General features: G+C 43.8%; 1 protein-coding gene across 1 annotated transcript in view; it reads right to left on the bottom strand.

Annotated features, from left to right (window-relative positions):
• The window catches only part of SLC7A14 (solute carrier family 7 member 14), a 55,376-nt gene that overhangs the window by 8,156 nt on the left and 25,290 nt on the right, over window positions 1-21,930 (bottom strand). Inside the window, exons 3-6 of the mRNA XM_065943319.1 lie at window positions 21,196-21,413; window positions 10,822-10,968; window positions 8,400-8,608; window positions 4,323-5,200 (exon numbers count right to left, since the gene is read on the bottom strand). Coding sequence (XP_065799391.1) covers window positions 4,323-5,200; window positions 8,400-8,608; window positions 10,822-10,968; window positions 21,196-21,413 — 1,452 coding nt within the window. The remainder of the gene's footprint in view (window positions 1-4,322; window positions 5,201-8,399; window positions 8,609-10,821; window positions 10,969-21,195; window positions 21,414-21,930) is intronic.

Raw genomic sequence — 21,930 nt, 5'->3', positions numbered from 1 at the left:
GATTCATTTAGAGAAGTTTGGGTAAAAAATGTGAGAAGATTATCAAGTTATGACTCAGCCCAATTATGTAAATCTTTTTAAAAAGTAGTGGATGTTTCATAATAAGCTCTATTTAGAAATCTCTCTACTCTTCTCCTTGGGAAACTTATATTATGAATAGAGAGATGAAAAATCTGACATTTTGGAGACTCAGATGTTTAGAGATGGGAAATTTATTCTATGAGATCGTTAAAGATTTTATAAGTCAATTTGGGGTTGTGGGATGGATATATTTTATGTATCAAAAAACAGGGAGTTTTGTAATTAAATTATCTGCCTGCCTGCTAATTATCTTCTTATTCTTCTCTCTAGATCAGTGGATCTCATATTTGAGCACACGTCAGAATTACCTGGCAGACTTGTTAAAATCTACATTGCCCTCAGAGATTCTGATGCTGTGTGTAGGTTTGGGCTGGGATCTGAAATTGCAGTTTTCACCAGTTTCCACGTAATACTGATGTGGTAGATCTGAGACATTACTTTGAGAACCACTGTTCTACATCATTGTAAACCTGTCTACACAACAGAATTACCTAAGGAAGCTCTAAGAATACCGTGGTTGGCCGTACCAGATCAATTGAATCAGAACATCTCTGCCGGGGGGGCATCCTGGGCGTAGAATGTTTCAGAAGCAACTCATGTGATTCTGTTGTGTAGTCTGAGTTGAGAATCTTTGTTCTGGGCGAAACTTAGTTATCTATGAGCCTTCAGAGATAATGATACCAAAGCAGTTTGTAGCCAGCAGCTGGGTGCTTCTTAAGCTGCAGGCTCAAGTGCCCTCTGCCTGGCCTGCTCAGGCTGCAGGGTGGCACCCTCCCATGCCAGGGAGTATCGGTTTCAGGAGCCAGCTTGAAGTTTGTGTTATCAGCAAGTTTACAAAGGGTTCTCTGGGAACTTTCTTCTGCCTGATAATTGGGAAGGCAGCCTGAGTCAGAACAGGTTCACGTTGTACTTTCGCATGTGACAGCTAGTCTGGGAGACAATGAATCATTTCAGCTTTTTAAAAGAAAGGCAGGAAAGAAATAGTTCTTACTGCTTTCCCTGCTGTTCTCTTGTTTAAGCCCCAAACTGCAACCAGATCAAGTCTAGTAGAATTATCTGCATTTTTACAGATGGGTAAACTGAGACCCAAAGGAGTTAAGTGAATTTCCCAAGGTCACAAGGAAATGGCAGAGTTTTGATTTGAACTTGGGGCTGTCTGAGTCTAAAGGCAATAGGCCACTACATCACTTTTGCAAAATTTCTCTGGTGTTCCAGAAATGTGGATATTATGCAAGACTGACTACATAAGTTATAGGTCCCAGTGCAAAATGAAACCATGGAGCTTCTTGTTAAAAATTCAAGAAGACAGCACCAGAGCGTTAAGCCAAGCACGGGGCCCTGTGTGACCGCCCAGATCATCCACCCACGAAGCCAGCCCTCTGTTCATCTGCACAGACTACAGCTCAAACATACTGGGCAGATACGAAGGTCTGCTCAGAAGCACTGTGGTGGGGAGGTAGGAGGCCCCCATCTGAGCATGGAGATTCTGGATTGTGGTAATAGCTCTGTGAATAATTTCCTGTTATTCTTGCTGACCTTGAGCATGTTATTGAACCTTTCGGAGGTTCAGTTTACTTATCTGTAAAGTTGAGAGAGGGAGAAGTGGGGAGTGTTTCAATGTTTCTCAAACTTTATTTACATTTTATTTATATACTACATTTTTATTTATTTATTTTATTTTATTTTAATTTTTTTTTATATACTACATTTTTAATATAGTGGCTATGATTGTGGATTCTGGAATTATACCCCCTGAGTTCTAATTTGGCTTTGCTATATTCTAACTATGTGACCTCAGTCAAGTGCCTTAGTTTCCTCATCTGTAAAATGGATCTGGTTGTGTGGATTAAATAAGTTAATATAAGTGAAGCCTTGGGAATGATGGCTGATAGGTGGTAAGTGCCATATAAGTGTTATTTATCGCTTTGAATCATATGGCACATGTACTAATGTTTTTTCTTCTGTTTAACTCACTTTTGAAATTTAAAAATACTTGGACTTTCCTGGCGGTACCATGGATGAGAGTCTGCCTACCAGTGCTGGGGACATGGGTTTGATCCCTGGTCTGGGAAGATCCTACATGCCTTGGAGCAACTAGGACTGTGGGCCACATCTGCTGAGTCCTTGGGCTGCAAATACTGAACCCTCGTGCCACAACTACTGAAGCCTGCAAACACTGAAGCCTGTGCGCCTGGAGCCTGGGCTCTGCAACAAAAGAAGCCGCCTCAATGAGAAGCCCAAGCCCTGAAATTAGAGAGTAGCTTCTGCTCACAGCAACTAGAGAAAGCCTGAGAAAGCTTGAGTGCAGCAATGAAGACCCAGCACAGTCAAAATTAAAATAAATAAATTATTTAAAAAGTAATGATTTGAGTATGTCTGTTTTTGTAGTGTTTGTAAAAGTGAGTAATAACCATACGATATTTTGAAAAGTTCATATACTCTCTAAAATCAGTCCAAATATTAACAGTGGAATGGTTACCACACGGTGGGTAACATTGTACTAGATATTGAAGACTGTGTCTAGCTTGGATAGTCCAGGAAAAGATGAATTAATTCTTGGGTATTTGTGTCGGTACCTTTATTATTCATTTGACGAATACATGACTCTATACACTTCAGTTGTTTCTACCCATAGTATCATCTTTCCATTGGTTTGCTTCTTGTTCCAGTGGCAAAATGTTTAAACGGAAGTGAGAGATTATGAATAGATTATGTAAATGCTTAGAACTTTGACAAGTCAGTGTGGTCCTTTCAAGAGATCCCTTAAAGTCTAACAAGAGATGAGGCTTAGGTAGTGGAAAATTGGTACAAAATGCTTACAGGAAGGTGCAGGATGACCTTCAGAGGTGAGGAATCTTCTGGGAGATATATGCTCTTGCCTTTGATTACTGTGTTTCCGCCCCACTTCCCTCTGTGTAAAACCTATCTTGTCGTCCAGTTCTGCCTCCTTAAAGTCCTTCCCAACTATTCTGACTGAAAGTTTCCTTTTTCTTATCTGAAGAGTGCTTTATAATCATGAATAAGTATTTATTAAGCATGAACAATAGTATGGTTTGGGAACAGAGGTCACCACATTGAACACCCATATTCCTCATCTCAAGGAGTGGTTGGGCTACAACTCCACGAGTCTTTTTGTTGCCTTGCCCAGGCTGGTTGATTCATACATATTTACTTTGCCTCCCTTATTCTTTACTTTCCTATTCCTCAAAGCACCTAAGGACACTCCTTTAGCTAAGTATTTGTTGCCAGAGACCTCAGGGTTACCAAATTATATAGGAAATATAAAAATAATAAATAAGGAGCCTTAAAATAAACATTCACTTAAACATCTCTCTTAAGTTATCATGAGCACCTACCCCAGCCATTTCATCAGTCATGGTCAAATATGTTAAACATGTAATGTGAATATAATATAAACTGATTCCAAAGGAAAATTAGAAATCTTGGGGAAGATACAGGATTGTCTGAAGGCAGTGAAAGTGAGTTTAGAGAGAGCAATGGTAAATCACTTAAAGCTGTGGATATTGAGAACCTGACAGAACCTTATCACTTATCAACAGAAGAGAAAATCAACAAGGATGATGACATGATAGGTATTTTCCAAGAAAATGATTGGAATATCAGTGGATGAGGAAAGATCTTGGGAAAAAATAAAATGCTCAAATATTTTGTGAAAGTTGATAAAAAGTGAGGACTATTAAATGGTGCCAGGATGTAATTTTGTGAAAAAATTATGCCAAGAATGCATACTTAATTCATATTTTGCTTGTTTAAAAATATGGCAAGATTGCTATTTTAATTCTGTCCAACATAAGATAGATAAAATTCTTCATAATTATTAGTTTTTAAGAATTCCAATCAACCTTTCCCACCCTCAATTTATATGTTATTTTTGTTCTTTTTTAAAAATGTGGATCCACTTAAAATGAATGAGTATCACTTTCTATGATACTAATTATCCACAATAAGAATATCCAGTAATAGCATTCAGTGAAGTGATGGATTGATCAGTATCATTCTTCAGAATGAACAACCAAGATCATAACAGGCAGAAAGGGCACACGTGGCTTTTTTTTTTTCACATGTGGCTTTTTTGACTCTAAAAAAAAAGCAAGGATCCACAGAACCAGCCAGAATTCTCTTGGCAAGGGGATGCCCAGTTGGGCTAGGAGGTAATTTTGGGATAAGCCTGGTCAAGGCCTTAGAAGGGAACTCTCAAGGTTCCAAAGGAAGTTGCTTACCGACAAAGCACCAGACTGCAAACCGGATCCACGTGATGGTGGAGAGCTTTAGCATGAGATAGATGTTCACCAGCATGGCAAAGGCAGGCACGAAGGGGAGGCAGGGAGCCATGTAGGGCAGCTTCTTGGGGTTCTCTGGTTGCTGCAGGATCACAAACACCAGGGCGCTGATCAGCAGCACCATCAGAACGACTAGAAGGATGGCCCACCAGCTCTGCTCTGAGATGTAGTCAGAACCAAAGATGATGAATGAGCAGAAGACGAACATGAGGATGAAGAGCAGGAGCACGCAGATGGTCACCGTGTGCCCTGTAGCGGCTGTGGGCCGGTCCATCTTGCCCGGAAGGCCCAACTGGATCCTCATGGTGTAGTAACGGGGCCCAATCAGCTTCTTCAACTTGATGAGATAGATGTTTTCAGATTCATCAGCTTCTATGCCTGTGGTCATATCCACAGTGCCGTAGTTTGGGTGGTTGACGTTGTAGGTCGACTTGTCTGATTTCCCTATGAGCATCTCATTGTCTCCCAGGGATGGCAGGTTCTTGGCCCCACACGTGTTGGTGGCTGGGCCGGAGAACTCTTCCCCTTCACTCACGGGAGAGCAGCCTTCCTTCTCACAGTCAGCCAGAATGCCCTCCTTCTTCTTCGTCTGCTCCTCAGACAGGAATTTGACAAAGCCGTCAATGTCACTCTCGGGCTGGTATCGAAGGAGCAGGACGCAGACGGAGACCAAGGTGTAGGCGAGGAGGGTGCCGATGGACATCATCTCAATCAGGTCTCTCAAGCTGACTAGCAGGGAGAGAAGAGCTGCCAGGAAGCCCGAAACGATGCAGGCCACCACGGGGGTCTCTGTGTAGGTGCTCACGTGAGCCAGGAATCTGGAGGAGAGGCAAGCAGAGGGTTAGTGGTGATGGACTCAACATGGTTTAACACCTCCTGGTCCTGCTCCTCCAGTTTACTTCTGGATTCACTGCTCTAAATACTGTTGCTGTCCCTACTCCAGGATCTCGTTTCTGAAATATAATTTAAACAGAATCTATTTTAATGCCTTGGGTATGAGGCAAACTGCTCTATTAAAGTGCCTACTTCATTATGTGATGTGGTGGGTTGATGGAATCTAGGAGGTTCTCAGGAATCTAAATTGAAGCCCAGACTTTGCTATGAACAGGAGACAGCTGAAGTCACATACCTGCCTGGTGGCCCTCTCCACCTGTGTTATCCAAAGTATGGTCCATGGATCACCAGTGTTAGCAACACCTTGGAACTTGTTCGAAATATGTATTTTCAGGTTTTACCTACTATGTCAGACTCTCTGGGAGTGGGGCCCAACAAACTATACACTTTAAAAAACCTCTAGAGGATTCTGATTTATGCCAAAGCCTGAGAAGCTTGCTCTCCAACGAAAGTACAGGGATTTGGTTGCAAAATAGCACAGTCATTAAGAACATGTGCTTGTGGATGAAAGCTAAATCTGGCCAGTCACTCACTGGAGAAGATAGACGAGACCAACAAGGGTGACTGAATGACAGGTGCTTGTTTGGCAGTTCCTTAGACTTAGGTAGGCTCCCACCTTCCACCTTCCTCTCCTCCTGGCCCTCATTCTTGCTGCTCTTCCAGTCCTCCCTTATTTCCGTGATTCACACAAGACTATAAACTGCTCAGCGGAGAAGGCAATGGCACCCCACTCCAGTACTCTTGCCTGGAAAAGCCCATGGACAGAGAAGCCTGGTGGGCTGCAGTCCATGGGGTCGCGAAGCGTCAGACACGACTGAGCAACTTCACTTTCACTTTTCACCTTCATGCATTGGAGAAGGAAATGGCAACCCACTCCAGTGTTCTTGCCTGGAGAATCCCAGGGACGGGGCTGCTGTCTGTGGGGTCACACAGAGTTGGACATGACTGAAGCGACTTAGCAGCAGCAGCATAAACTGCTCAGAGCCCTGGCATCTCTCGGTTTTCTTTGACAGCAGAAAGACCTTGTGGATGTGTGAAGTTGTCACATCTCCACCACGATCAGCCTCCAGCTCCCCCAAGGTCTCAGCTCTGACCTCAGAGGGTACGCACAGGAACTGTTGCAGAAGGTGACAGCTGATGGCAGAGGAAAAGTCTCTGAGCTGGGTCCCTCTGAACTCCTGAGACCTTCTTGGCAGTTGGCTCCTTGTTTGGTGCACTTGAAGAATGCTTTATCTGCAAGTTCCTCACACAGGAGGCATGAGGCACCAAGAGATGGGGCCACATCCCCTGTGTACCATGGGCAGATAGGCTACTTTCTGGCCAGATTAGGGGACTGGAAGTGTCAGTGTCTTGACGTGGTTAAAAATCTGGTCATCCGGGTCAAATAGTCCTGGGTTCAAATCCTGACCCACCCCACCCAGCACCTGGGAGATTTGGGGCAAGTTTTTTTTTTTTTTTTACTTCTCTGAGTATTTTCATCTAGTACACTGTTCTGTACTAGATGAAAAACATCTATTTCTGCTTAATTGACTATGCCAAAGCCTTTGACTGTGTGGATCACAATAAACTGTGGAGAATTCTGAAAGAGATGGGAATACCAGACCACCTGACCTGCCTCTTGAGAAACCTGTATGCAGGTCAGGAAGCAACAGTTAGAACTGGACATGGAAAAATAGACCGGTTCCAAATAGGAAAAGGAGTACATCAAGGCTGTATATTGTCACCCTGCTTATTTAATTTCTATGCAGAGTACATCATGAGAAACGCTGGGCTGGAAGAAGTATAAGCTGGAATCAAGGTTGCCAGGAGAAATATCAATTACCTCAGATATGCAGATGACACCACCCTTATGGCAGAAAGTGAAGAGGAACTAAAAAGCCTCTTGATGAAAGTGAAAGAGGAGAGTAAAAAGTTGACTTAAAGCTCAACATTCAGAAAACTAAGATCATGGCATCTGGTCCCATCACTTCATGGTAAATAGATGGGGAAACAGTGTCAGACTTTATTTTTCTGGGCTCCAAAATCACTGCAGATGGTGACTGCAGCCATGAAATTAAAAGATGCTTACTCCTTGGAAGGAAAGTTATGACCAACCTAGATAGCATATTAAAAAGCAGAGACATTACTTTGCCAACAAAGGTCTGTCTGGTCAAGGTTATGGTTTTTCCAGTCGTCATGTATGAATGTGAGAGTTGGACTGTGAAGAAAGCTGAGTGCCGAAGAATTGATGCTTTTGAACTGTGGTGTTGGAGAAGACTCTTGAGAGTCCCTTGGACTGCAAAGAGATCCAACCAGTCCATCCTAAAGGAGATCAGTCCTGGGTGTTCATTGGAACGACTGATGCTGAAGCTGAAACTCCAGTACTTTGACCACCTCATGTGAAGAGTTAACTCACTGGAAAAGACCCTGATGCTGGGAGGGATTGGGGGCAGGAGGAGAAGGGGATGATTGAGGATGAGATGGCTGGATGGCATCACCGACTCAATGAACATGGGTTTGAGTAAACTCCAGGAGTTGGTGATGGACAGGGACGCCTGATGTGCTGCGATTCATGGGGTCGTAATGAGTCAGACACGACTGAGTGACTGAACTGAACTGAACTGAACTTACATTGTTCTGTTAAATAGAGTTACTGTGATGACTAAATGGGATACTGTATACCTGGGATACACAGACGTTCAATAAATGGTGGTAGTCATTGCTCTATTACTAGGTTCTGCTCAAAGGGTCTTATCCTCTCTTTGATTGTAACTTTGAACTTTTTTCAATGTCAGAGGAGCAGTTGTCAGGGCTCAATGTGAGGGCAAGCCTAAGATGCCCCTGGGATGGGTCCTTCCTTCTGGAGGCCACCCATGTAGCATTTTGGCACTCATCATCTTTACGAAGGAACAGACAGTGTCACATAAAAGGGGAGGGGCATTTGGGGGAACATATCAGTTTGTTGCTAGATTGAGGAACCCAGAGTCAAACTGAGGGTCTGTTTTAGGACCTAAATTATTTTCACTCAAACTCTTTGCCAAGATACATGACAAGTTCCATGGTCCATATGACAGGGAAGATGGGTGACAGTCTCCCTGGACAGGCAAGGAAGAGTAAAATAAATGCCACGAGCATAGCCCTTACCTGAAGAGGAGCCCATCGCCGGCCATGGCATAGATAACCCTTGGCATTGGGAAGAGGGAGCCCAGCAAGCTGACTGTCAGTCCTGCAACCGACCCGATGGCCACAACGAACTTCGCGGCATAGAACCCACGAGCCACAAACATCTCCATGAGTGGGGACTCCGTGTCAATGGCGTCATATGGCACCATCAGAGTTAGGATCATGCTCACCTGTTAAAACAAGATGAAACGTGGTTGGAGGTAGAGGGATCAGTCTGACGCATGGATGGGTGTCCTGTAGCAGAGGAAAGAGACCTGGTCCTGCATGGGAGCCTGCATCTGCCACTTTCTGGTCTGTGCCTTTACTTTGCCTCTGGAGCTCTTGGTCTCAGAATTTCCTCCCCACATGTGAATTCAGTGGACTGGACCAGGTCATTTCTACTGTCTCTCTGTGGTCCTTTCATATCTGAGGAATAAGTCTGCTGGTATTTCAGCTTCTGAAAGTGGAGCTACATGGATAGTTCAGTGAAGAGCAGGTGTTATCCGATGGCAGGAGCTGTAGCCAGAGGCCCTGGAGTCAGGACCTGGCACTGATCACGTGCACTGTGCCCTCATGGACAAGACTCATTTCTTTTGTACTTTCCAGGTCCTCCAGGGTCTTAATTGTCCTATTTCTTACCCCAAAGACCAGAGATCAAAACTCAAAAGATAAATGTGTAGGGGATCCATAACCGATTAACTGATGGGACTTATATTTTCATTTCCTCTCTGTAGCTCCGTCCCAGGAACCAGGCAGGCCAAGAAATAAATGATGGCATCAGAATGGAGTCCATTTCTGCTGTGAGCTAGAAGACCATTATGGCTTTGCTTAACCAAGACCTATTTCTCCTCACATGCCATAGATCTACCATGACATTCCTCCCTTCATAATTGGCCCCAGGCAATGTAGACACCAGTCATAAGACCAGGAGACCCCTGGGCTGTGAAGGCCAATCTTGGCATCATTGAGGGAGTCCAGAGCCTGAAAAGGAGAGGGTGGTTCATTTCTAGATCACTTTTTCGCCTATGTCTCAGGAGCCGAGATCCCCCAGTGTAACAAAGTGGCCACTGGGGAGGCTGGCAAGATGTGTGACCACAGCCCAGCAGTGTGGCTCTTCTGGTGGTAGAGTGGGCCTGGTGACCGACACAAGACCAAACGACTCCGGAGGCGTGGTTAGGGCCCACACATTCTAAAAGGGAACCTGTCCCAGTAACACCATCACTTGCAACATCCTCTTTGGGGATGTGGTGGGGTAGACTGGAGGAGAGTGGGGTGGATTCTTACAGTAGTTCTTGCTGAGTCTCCCGCCCATGTTCGATTAGGGCAAAATGTGGTAGACTTGCTCTGTAGTCTATAAAGCACTATCCCAAGGAAGGAACTGTGGTTTAACTTTATTGTGTGTGCTACAAGGGTTGACTCCTGGAGGCGGGGAAGGTATGGGGTGGTACAGGAGGGGAATACACAGCAGAGTGCCTCTGTTGCTCCCCCTGCTGCCCCTCCCCCACACTGTTTCTGAACATCCTGTCTGCAGGGATCATCAGGGCTGGAGAAGATAAGTTGCATGCGTGTGCATAACCTCTGTGCTCAGTCGTGTCTGACTCTTTGTGACCCCGTGGACTGAAGTCCTCCAGGCTCCTCTGTCTGTGGGACTTTCCCTGCAAGAATACTGGAGTGGGTTGACGTGCCGTTCTTCAGGGAATCTTCCCCATCCAGGGATCCAACCCATGTCTCCTGCGTTGGCAGGTGGGTTCTTTACCGCTAATGCTGCCTGAGAAGCCGTGTGCATAGGGGAAGTGATAATTGACCTATCCGTGAATGGAAACATTTTGGTGGGCAGACCATATCCAGTGCTGCTCTCATGTTTCCCGTTGGCTTCCAGGACAATCCTGTTTTATCCTTCCCCCCTCTGAGGGAGCCTTGCCTCTTTGCTGCTGGGAAGCTCCCAGAAGACAGAAGAGCATTGAGGAGGGTGCACAGAGGCCCACAATGCTTCTGCTTGCTTGCACACCCACCCGTTACTGCCAGCCTATGATCTGAACTCTTTGGACGGCAGCCCACTCCCTGCACGCTCCCCCCACCACCCCCACTCCCGGCACCGGATGCCGGGATGCCGAGAGCCTGTGCATAGGGCGGAGCAGGGATGTGAGCCACGGCCCAAGTGAGGGCCTGGGGCTTCTCCTGTGTCCAGCTTGGAACCTTGATTTTCTCCCTGTCATCAGTAGGTGGGGTGAGTTTGAGCTCATGTTAAAAGAGGAAGCAACATGAACATATGCGTACAAACACCACAAATGCACAAGTGAAGGATTACTTCCTGACAGAAGGAAACCCAGTCCCAGAGCCACATTTTAAGGTCAAATATGAAAAGTCCATGTGGAAGCTGCCATAATAAGCCTTTGTTACTTACGGATACATATGCTGTCAGGCAGATGACCAGGGAGGCGGTGATAGCATAAGGGATGGATGTGTTGGGATTCTTGGCTTCCTCTCCAGTGGTGGCGATGATGTCGAAGCCAATGAAAGCATAGAAGCATGTGGCTGCTCCTTGCAGCACCTATAGAGATGAAGACATTGGAAATACTTAGAGTGTCAATGGATCACCAGCGCCTGACACGTGGTCCCCTTAATTGCCCAATGGTCAGCAGACATTACGGAGTGGTAGAGGGGGTAACATGGTAGAACTTGTGCTAAAGGCTTGAGTTCTGACTTCTACTAGCTGCGTGATACTGGGAAATTTCTTCATGTATAAAATGAAGATAAGAAGAATTATGCCCAAATAAAAATTAGGTTCATTCAACACATTGAAATCATTTTTGGGAGTAAGTGAGCTTATAAGTAAATCAGTAAGTTGGCTAACCCTATGTCTTGGGGGGAACTCATTAAGTTCTTTGTTCTTTATTTTCATTAGTGGTTCTCAACCATGACCAGGGGCTGTGTGACAACCCCTAGGAAATGTTTGGAAATGTGGGTAGGTACTTGTGACTGATACAGGGACATGGAGTGGGCACTTGTGGTATTTAGTAGGGGTCTCAGATGCAGTTGCACAAATTCTCCTGCTCAAATTACTACTAGTGACCCTGGTATATCATTTTCAGGGTATCTTCCAGATGTTAAATGATAGAAAGCATTTTTAGATTTTTCAGGTAGACTCTTGTCTTCCGTGGAAAGAAAGGGAGAACCACTTTTGGGGGTTTGAGCAGCCTGGTTGGGCTACATGGCCGGGGAAGGGATGAAGAGTGAGGCAGGGTGAAGCTGGGGAGGTGGTATCCAGTGACGTCTGCTGGATGTCTGTCTGACAGGAGCCTATGTGATTCCAAAGATGGTTGTAATTTGATGGGTCAAGATGTCAGTGAAAATCCTCCATTGAGGAGCATGTAACTTTCTTCCAAAGAATTTTTCAAAGTTTAAATTCTGTTTTCCCACCTTAGCATTCTCATTACCAGCTGAAAGTAAGAAATGCTTGGGGATATCCTTTTAGGGGAAGATGAAAGAGATGTTTCTAGATTTTCTGTGTATGGGGTAAATGCATTTGACACCATGTAAACTCTAGGGCTCATTGGAGACAGGGCCAGTTTTTCCTTTTCGTCCATATTTGGTTTGAAAAGGATGAAATTCTAAAAATGTGCCAAGCAGATACCTGTTCCTAAATTTCCACTCTTACCTTTCTGACTGACTTCTCAGTAAGTAAAAGGCATAATACTAAGAAGTAGAACCTACAAAGTACATCACAAAATGGAAGATGGTCTCAAACTTTCAGAAGCAGCATTTGCTCATCTATAAAATGAGTCTCTTCTCTAGTCTCTCCCATTAGGGCTCTAATGCTTCAGTTCTCTAATTGGGGGCTCTTATTCTGGGTTCCATGCAATTCAGGAGAGTCTGAGAATTTTGATAAGAAAAATAAATCTTTATTTTCCTTACCCTTCTGTTGAATGTTATCATTTCTTTTCATTATGAGTATAGATGACAAACTAACAGGATTGTGATATTTGTCACCAATCAGATATTTTCCCAATCATATTAGTTGTTGCAGAGATCTTGAAATACCATTTGTGCTCATTGCTACTTGCAATTTATGTTAGTTACTAGACATACATATTAATATTTAAAGCTCTAATAAAGAAGCCCATGGTTATATCACAATTTAAAAATGTTTTTGTAACTGTATTTCAATTTACAGTTGACCCTTGAACAACGTGGAGATTAGGGATGCTGACCCCAGCACAGCAGAAAATTCAAGTATAACTTATACTGGCCCTCTGTGTCCATGGTTCCTCGTGTACTTGATCCCTCCATGTCTGTGGTCCATGTCCAGAGAGTGAGCTAACCACTCACTGACGTAGTACCATGGTATTTACTTTTGGAAAAAAAACAAGGTGTAACAGCCTGATTCAAACTGCTATTGTTGATAGGTTAACTGTAATTGGTTTCTTTCGAACTTCTATGTAATTGGGTTATTCATTTATAAACACAGTTTATATACAATACAAATAGAATCCCAAAGGAGCTTTATCTGCTTCACCAGACTGCCAAGGAGTCTACTGCACACACAAGAATCTAAGAACTCCTGATCTATTCTAGTAGAAAGAACTTCCATACAAGCAGTTGTCACCAGGGGGCTACTGTCTGGGAGAGGAGATAACTCCCACTTTCACTCCAGCAGAGTTCTGCATTTCAGGGCGTGGAAAGTGTCTTTTGCCTCCAGACGAGGAGATCAAAGAGATCTTACCTCATGGTACATGGAGGTTCACAGGTTTGGAAATGTACTTGTTTTCACTTGTCTAAAAAATGTTTCTGGTGTTCAAGGACAGATGGATGCTGGAATTTCAGGCTCACCAAGTTGCCCCAATCCAGGAAGGCCTCGCTTTAAGACAGCTTCCAGAAAAACAGGTCCTGCTTTCTCTTCCTTTAACATCTTTCTTTCCATACACACGCGCACACACACACACACACACACACACACACACACACACACACACACCCCTCTTATAAATCATACAGTGACATTTTATGACAATCAGTCTGATGATGCAATCAATCCTAATTAGGACGTCCCAGGGCTACAGTGCCATACACACTTGGAGTGATCAGTGCTGGATGGTCTTAGATACTGGAAGAGCTCCCTGCTGAGGATAGGAGGGTGGGAAGGTCCTAAGTGAGAATTCAGGGCCAAGCTACCCTGGAAAAAGGTAAAAGAGACACATGTACCCCACTGTTCATCGCAGCACTGTTTACAATAGCTAGGACATGGAAGCAACCTAGATGTCTGTCAGCAGATGAATGAATGGATAAGAAAGCTGTGGTACATATACACAATAGAATATTACCCAGCTATTAAAAAGAATGCATTTGAATCAATTCTAATGAGGTGGATGAAACTGGAGCCTCTTATACAGAGTGAAGTAAGTCAGAAAGAAAAACACCAATACAGTATACTAATGCATATATATGGAATTTAGAAGGATGGTAATGATGACCCTATATGCGAGACAGCAAAAGAGACACAGATGTCAAGAACAGACTTTTGGACTCTGTGGGAGAAGGTGAGGGTGGGATGATTTGAGAGACTAACATTGAAACATGTATATTACCATATATGGAAAAGATCGCCAGTCCAGGTTCAATGCATGAGACAGGGCGCTCAGGGCTGGTGCACTGGGATGACCCTGGGGGATGGAATGGTGGGGGGAGGTGGGACGGGGGTTCAGGATGGGGGACACATGTACACCCATGGCTGATTCATGTGAATGTATGGTAAAAACCACTACAATATTATAAAGTAATTAGCTTCCAATTAAAATAAATTAATTTACAAAAAAAAAAAAGTGAGAGGTCTAAACCATTCCATAAGAAGGATGGGAGACCGGGATGGGGAATTCGTGTAACTCTATGGCTGATTCATATCAATGTATGACAAAACCCACTGTAAAATAAAAAAAAATAAAATAAAATGGCTTTCAAAAAAAAAAAAAAGAAGATTAACTGAGGACAAAGGGAGGGCTAACTGAAAGAGAAGGCTCAGTGGAAGATACCTCCAAGGTATAGGTATCTTGGAGCAACACTTTCCAGTTTTGAAGAATGAATCATATAGTTGTTGGAGGAGAGGTGCACTGTAGGCTCCAGGGGGAATCTCAGAGTCGTGCGTATGGGTGGGATAGGACTTGGTTAGGAGTGCAGATTCTATAGCCTGTCATACCTTGCTTGGTTCTGCCAAGAACCAGCTTGGTGACATAGAACAAATTCCTAACCCTATGGGGCTTCATTTTCTTTATCACTTAAATGGAAATAAAAATAGTATTTAGCTCATTGGATTGTTACAAGGATTAAATGAGATAGTCCACCACAGTTGTAGAATATATGCTCAGTTACTCAGTCATGTCCAACTCTCTGAGTGGCCCCATGGGGTGTAGCCCGCCAGGCTCCTCTGTCCATGAGATTCTCCAGGCAAGAGTACTGGAGTGGGTTGCCATTTCCTTCTCCAGGGGATCTTCCCAACCCGGGGATCAAACCCTAGTCTTTTGTATTTCCTGCTTTGGCAGGCAGATTCTTTACCACACTTGGGTAGGTGCTTAATAAATATTGCTCTTATCAGTAGTATTTTTATTACTATTGTAAGTTTTTCTAGAACAGTTGAAACCAAGGACACAAATAAATTCCCCCTCTTCTTCCTCCTCATTTTTCTTTTAGAACTTGATTCATATTTTTTTTCCTCTGTATTTATTTATTTATTTTTTCCCATTTATTTTTATTAGTTGGAGGCTAATTACCTTACAACATTGTAGTGGTTTTTGCCATACATTGACATGAATCAGCCATGGATTTACATATGTTCCCCATCCCGATCCCCCGGTGATATGGATACAGTCATATGCAAAAAGTACTCTGAGCATGACCTCCTGGGGTTAGGGGCTTAGAGGACACTGCAAGACCAGAAATGCTACCTTGATTGTGATAACAAATTGATTGAGATTAGCAAATACCTACATTATTACAAAGCAGAGACACCATTTTACCAACAAAGGTCCATATAGTCAAACCTATGGTTTTTCCAGTAGTCATGTATGGATGTGAGAGTTGGACTATAAAGAAAGTTGAGCGCTAAAGAATTGATGCTTTTGAACTGTGGTGTTGGAGATGACTCTTGAGAGTCGCTTGGACTGCAAGGAGATCAAACCAGTCAATCCTAAAGGAAAGCAGTCCTGAATATTCATTGGAAGGACTGATGCTGAAGCTGAAGCTCCAATACTTTGGCCACCTGATGTGAAGAACTGACTCATTGGAAAAGACCCTGATGCTGGGAAAGAGTGAAGGCAGTAGGAGAAGGGGATGAACAGAGGATGAAATGGTTGGATGGCATCACCAACTTGATGGACATGAATTTGAGCAAGCTCCGGGGGTTGGTATGGATAGGGAAGCCTGGTGTGCTGCAGTCCATGGGGTCACTGAGTTGGACACAACTGAGCAACTGAACTGAACTGAATATCATTTGTAAAACACAGATGCTCAGTTCAGTTCAGTTCAGTTGCTCAGCCATGTCCGACTCTTTGCGACCCCATGAATCGCATCACGCCAGGCCTCCCTGTTCATCACCAACAGATGATACTGTTTCCCAAATGAGTGAAAGCATGAATGACAATTACTGATAATGATTAGATACCAGAAAATTAACTATGGGAACTAGGTTAGTTGGGAAAAGAGAGATTAAGTTTGCAAAGAAAATGTCTGTTAGCCCCAATTTGCATGTGTAGAACTAGAAAGCAGTTATGATTGAAGAAAGACTCAACAGATCAAAAGTAGGCCATCTGGAGGTTCTACTGTGATGGGAAGCCCATGAAATTTAACTCAAATTGTTCAAATGGAATGATTTCGATGAAGGGACTCTAGGGGTCGAGGCTGAGAGGAAGTGAGGAAGAAATACCCTGGCCTGTTCTCTTCTCCGCTTCTGATCTCCTGATTGATATTGGCTAAACCTAACAGGAAGCCACCAGCAGGGGGTCTTCTGGAGCACAGAACAGAGCAGGAGGAGTAGAGAGGTGATCTGGGAGAGTGTGGGCAAATGGAAAACCAGCACACCTGCCAGGATCAAACAGACTCTGGCCTAACAAGATATAGATTAAATAAACAGATTATTTAAGAGAAGATAATACAGTTAACAAATAGGGTCACCTTTTTACATGAATTAATTTGAATGAGGTTTTTTTTTTTTTTTTTTTTTTTTGACTTTCAAGCAAATAATCCCTGGTCGATAAATACAAAAAAGCCATGAAATGAAACTCTATGGGTGTGTCTCTACCCCAAAACCACTACAACTGCTTTCTACTTCACTCTACCCAGATTTCAGATCGAGCCTCTGGTATTTACAATTAGGATATGCTTCCATGCTTGAAAGAATGTGTTTGGTACCCAGGGGTGAGCATCTGTGAATTAAGTGAGTGGGTGAAGCATGTGTGTGTGTCTGTATACATGTTTCTGCCTTCATCAGGACTTTATCCTAACCTTCCTTTAATGTCTTACATAAGTAAAAACCAGTATTGACTTTTTAATTTGATGATGTCACTGGAAATTATTTTCCAAGGTCAACTTGGTAAAGCTGCTCAGCCAGATGATGCAGGTCAGTCTTTCCCTCTCCGGAGCTTTGTGGGGCAGCAGCACCTGCCTCAGTTGCTGGAGGACTGTTGCTTAATTAGCTGACAAAAGAATGTCATTGCTGGCCTGCTACTCAACTTCAGGGATCCCTAAAAGCTGGGATCCCTGTGCCTTGCTGATATTTGAGAGGTGTTAGGCTCTCCCTATTCTACTTTAGATATGCCCACGAGATAATTAGGCACCTTTGTGTAATTCACTCTCAAAGTAACAAGACAAAACTCCAACTTTAGCGGCATTTCCTACCACCCTCTTGCTCCAGATCTGTTAGTAGCCTGTCCACTGCGACAGTGGAATGTGCTAATAGGTTCCAGCAAGTGGATTCAAATGTGGAGACATGGAAAACAGCTTTTCCTCTTTTTGGAGACTGTCAGCATTCCCCACAAATACTTGCTCTGAACCATTTTCCTGGGAGCTATTTGTGCTGGTAGAATGTTTTATTTGGTTAAAGAGAAACCATAAGATAGCATCGAGAACAAATAACATACAGTGAATACGCATCCAACAATGTTCAGGGGCTGAGGAATTGCAGATGGAAGTGGGGGTTCAGCTGAGGGCCAGCAGTTACTTGATATAGGGAAAAAATGTTTGTTGTTCTTAAGCTCTTCAAGACCAAAGAAGCATTTGACCCAGAACCCGTAAGTGAGTAAACCATTCCTTATGCTATTTTCTTTGGAAGGAAGTGTTTGAAACAGGAAAAGACTAGGCTTCTGAGGGGTCCATGGCCAGAGGATGGATTGTTCATTAACCCTTTAGAAGTCCTTGAGAGTTGTGTTTTAAGTCATGTAACAGTATCCCTTTAAATCATTCCCTCCACAATGATGTCCTCCATTCCGTCTTACCTATAGGGATTGAAGAAGAAAGTGGATTGGTACTCTGAACTTGTCAGTCCCCTTGTCAGAGGTGGGCTTCCTTTGTGGCTCAGATGGTAAAGAATCTGCCTGCTGTGCAGGAGACCCAGGTTCAATTCCTGGGTCAGGAAGATCCCCTTGAGAAGGAAATGGCAACCCACTCCAGTATTCTTGCCTGGAAAAGTCCATGGACAGAGGAGCCTGGCAGGCTACAGTCCATGGGGTTGCCAAGAGCTGGATATGCCTGAGTGACTAACAAATTTCATCAGATTTTTTTTTTTTTTGGCCAGGGGTGGGGGTCGAATTTTCCCTAATGAGTGAGGAAGTTCATGCAGTTGGCAAGTAGGCAACTTGATTTTGCTGACAGTCATTAGAGAACAGAATAGGGAGTGTGTTTATTCACTTGGTGGATGACATGCTCATGAGAAGGTGTCAGATCTCAAAAAATACCATGTATATTCAGAATGGCTTTGCTGGACTGGAAAAGTGACCTAAAACCAAAGTCAAGAAAGAACAGGTCCAGGCAGTGGGCTGGGGAGGAGATGTACGATGCAGAAATCCAAGGCCAGGCAGAGAGGATGAGTCATCATCATCTTCACGCTGGGCTGTCCTCTGTGCTCAGCTGATGTTTTTAGGCACAGCCACCAGGACACATATTTGAATTTCCTGCAGGGAAAGAGGACTCACAGCGAAAAACCCAAAATCCCAGTCAGGCTTTTTTGGTGACCAACGACCAGCCTACTCCAGGTAGTAGGTTTGGGTTGGAGTGAGGTCAGTGGCCAAAGGTGCAAAAAAAGACAGTTGGTCCCATGCGTGAGGTCCTGGGGGCAGTGGAGTGAATAAGGACTTTGACTCCTCCAGGACTGGAGTTGAATTTCACTCTACTATGGTCTAGACCTGTGATCTTAACTTTGCTTGTGCTCAGTCGCTCAGTAAGGTCTGACTCTTTGTGACCCCACAGACTGTAGCCTGCCAGGTTCTTCTGTCCATGGGATTCTCCAGACAAGGATACTGGAGTGGGTTATATGCCCCTCTCCAGGGATTGAGTCTGAGTCTCTTATGTCTCCTGCATTGGCAGGAGGGTTCTTTACCACTAGCACCACCTGGGAAGCCCCAGGCTTAACTATCCTCCCATCTTAATGCTCCTCCCAGCTGACTCCCAGTCTTTGTGAAGCTTAAAGGAAGTGTTAAGAAGACTCAGAAGGCAGGGATCATACACAAGGTACTCGATGTAGTGGAAGGGGCTTTGGAGTCAAACACCTGGGCGGGAATTTTAGTCCTGGCACTGACTAGCTAAGTGGCTTCCGGCAAGTTACTCAGCTTCTCCAAGCCTTGAGTTCTCCATCTGTAAGTTGGGGATAGCGGCACCTGCCTCAAAGTTTTGTTATAAGAGTGAGATAATATTCATAGAGCACGTGCTGGGCACCCAGAAGGTAGTGGGTAGATTCTAGCTCCTTCCTTCATTGTTACTAATTATACAATGTGGACTTAAAAAGTGTAAGGTTTTATTATCTTTTTGCAAACAGTTGGTGCAATTAGTTTTACCACCTGATAGATGAGAAAACCAGAAAGCACAGAAGTTAATTGTTGGCCAAAGCCTTACAGTAAGTCCATGACCCAGTAATTTCTTACATTGTTAAGAAAATGGTGAGAACATTTTCATGTGTTATGATGAAAATGCAGTTGAGTTCTGGGAAAACATTCTTTCTTTGTCACTATTATCATTTGTTGTTTTCTTATATGATAGGAAGGGAACAATTTGTATCATAAGAAAATATAGACTTGGGGATCCAGAATGGGGTCAACAGTGTTTTTTTGTCTCTTCTTCTGGTTTTAACCAGTTTGAGGATTTATTCACCTCAAGTGGGAGGGATGAAATCTGTGGCTCTGCAGAATTCTTACTGATAAGCAGAAGACTAGAAACCTTGGCTTAAATTGTTTCCTTGCTTATTTCTCTTTGCTGAACAGCGTGGCATGGTTTAGAATACACAGAAGTTATTTTGAGTGCTCTCCAAGAGAGATTTCTGGTCCCTGGAAAGCCAATGTAAGCAAAGACTACAAAAGGAAATCTGGTGGAATCCTGGCCTTCTGTCACTGATGCTGGGCAGGCTTGTCTTCTGGCCTCGGTTTCTTTATCTGTTAAGGGAGAGGGTGGGACCAGGGGGCCTCTAAGATCCCTTTAGCTCGAACGTCTCAGATTTATGTTCTACAGTTTGAAAAAAAGAAGAATGGGAGAGTGAATTTTACCAGTAAATCCGTAGAGGTGGCATTTTTAGTCATATAGAGGAAGAATTCAGGTGTGACTTGGAACGAGCACTTGTCAGTATAAAGAATTTGCCGCTCAGACCTTTCCACCTTTCTTTAGCATAAACCACACCATCAGATCACTGGGATGAGATCTGAAGATGTCCTCTTGGTCCAGCTAACTCTTTTGTCAATCCCCCAGACCACACCAGTAGGCTTCCCTGCTCTCAGATCCCAGCAGGACTCTCCACCTTGGATCAAACATTGAGTTTAGATTTGAGAACTGTTCCTTTCTTAGTTCCATACCGAAGCAATGCTCATCCCTTCCTTGCCTGCCCACTGTTCGGGCCTCGTTTACTGCTTGTCTATTTACCAACTGGTCTGAACTGAACAGTCCTATAGAGAGATTCTATAGGACTGAGCTGTTCATGTGCAGGCTTTGGAATCAGACAGTCCTGTCTTTGGCTCCTAACTTGGGCACTTATGCTATGGGCTTAGTATCTAGTCATCTGACCTCTCTGAGTGTTGAGTTTTTTCATCTGTAAGACTAGAATATAAATATCCTCCTTGCAAGGTTATTGAGTGAATGTTAGTCTTTCAGTCATGTCTGACTCTTTGTGACCCCACGGACTGACGCCAGGCTCCTCTGTCCGTGGAATTCTTCAGGAAAGAATACTGGAGGGGGTAACCATTTCCTTCTCCAGGGAATCTTCCCGACCCAGGGATAGAATCTCAGTCTCCTGCATTGCAGGAAGATTAAATGAGATATATGCAGAATTAGGCATATTGCAAGTGAGCAAAACTTCAAATCTATTACCATTTTCCATATAACATAGGAACTCAAGAAATGTTTGTGAAACAGCTAAATAAAAAAGAACCATTTCTTCAGAACATTCTGATGAAATTCAGATAAAAGGTGATGAAGAGAGTGCCATGAAGGTTATGGGACAAGCAGCATTTCCTTTAACTCATGTCTCAAACTGGCCATAGGGTAGTAGGCAGAGCATGCAGCAGGTACACCCACAGGGATTTAGGAATGAACTTACCCCTGACCAGCCATAGGGCAAGAATTGGCCCTCAGCCCAGTATTTCCCATTGATGAAGAAGAAGCCTGCAATCATGATGAATACCCACACGGCCAGGTTCAACACATTGAGTACATTGTTGAAGCCCACAGAATTCTTCACCCCCAGTGCGACGATGATGGTGACAATAATTGCGATCACCAAAGCCAGAAGGTCGGGGTATGATTGTTCTCCTTTCCCTAGAGGGATGAGACGTGAATTAATAATATTGTCCAGGCCCACCCAGTGTATCTGCACTCAGCTTAGAGAAGGGTGGTCAGTGTGTTGTGGAGGGAGAAGGGACTGTGTGTGTGTGGTCCACACGTGTCTAGATGCAAATAGGAAGGTTTTGGTATATAGGTGAGATGACCTGATATCCTGGACCAAAAATTGGGATCTATAATATGACAACTACAGCAGTTCCTCTGGAGCCATGGCATGGAACATCCGAAGTCAGGACTGTCCAAGGACATTCAAATGTATACACGGATCTAACATGTTATTTGAATGATTTTATCTTCATTGTTGTTTACTTTATAGCCCATAAATATTCCATTTCCTTCCAGCAATCTCTTTATTAGCAAATTAAAAAATGTGTGTCTTTGACAATTATTGGAAGAAGGGTGTTCTTTCCATTTGTGTGATTGCAAAGAAGATGGCTGGGGAACTCTCCCCGCCTCTTTGTTCTTGTCTGTTGGCCAGTGGACTCCTGCCCTC

The sequence above is a fragment of the Muntiacus reevesi genome, chromosome 8, assembly GCF_963930625.1.
Source record: "Muntiacus reevesi chromosome 8, mMunRee1.1, whole genome shotgun sequence".
NCBI lineage: Eukaryota > Metazoa > Chordata > Mammalia > Artiodactyla > Cervidae > Muntiacus > Muntiacus reevesi.
Note: the sequence above shows the minus strand (reverse complement) of the source record. Positions and strands in the feature narration are given on the sequence as shown.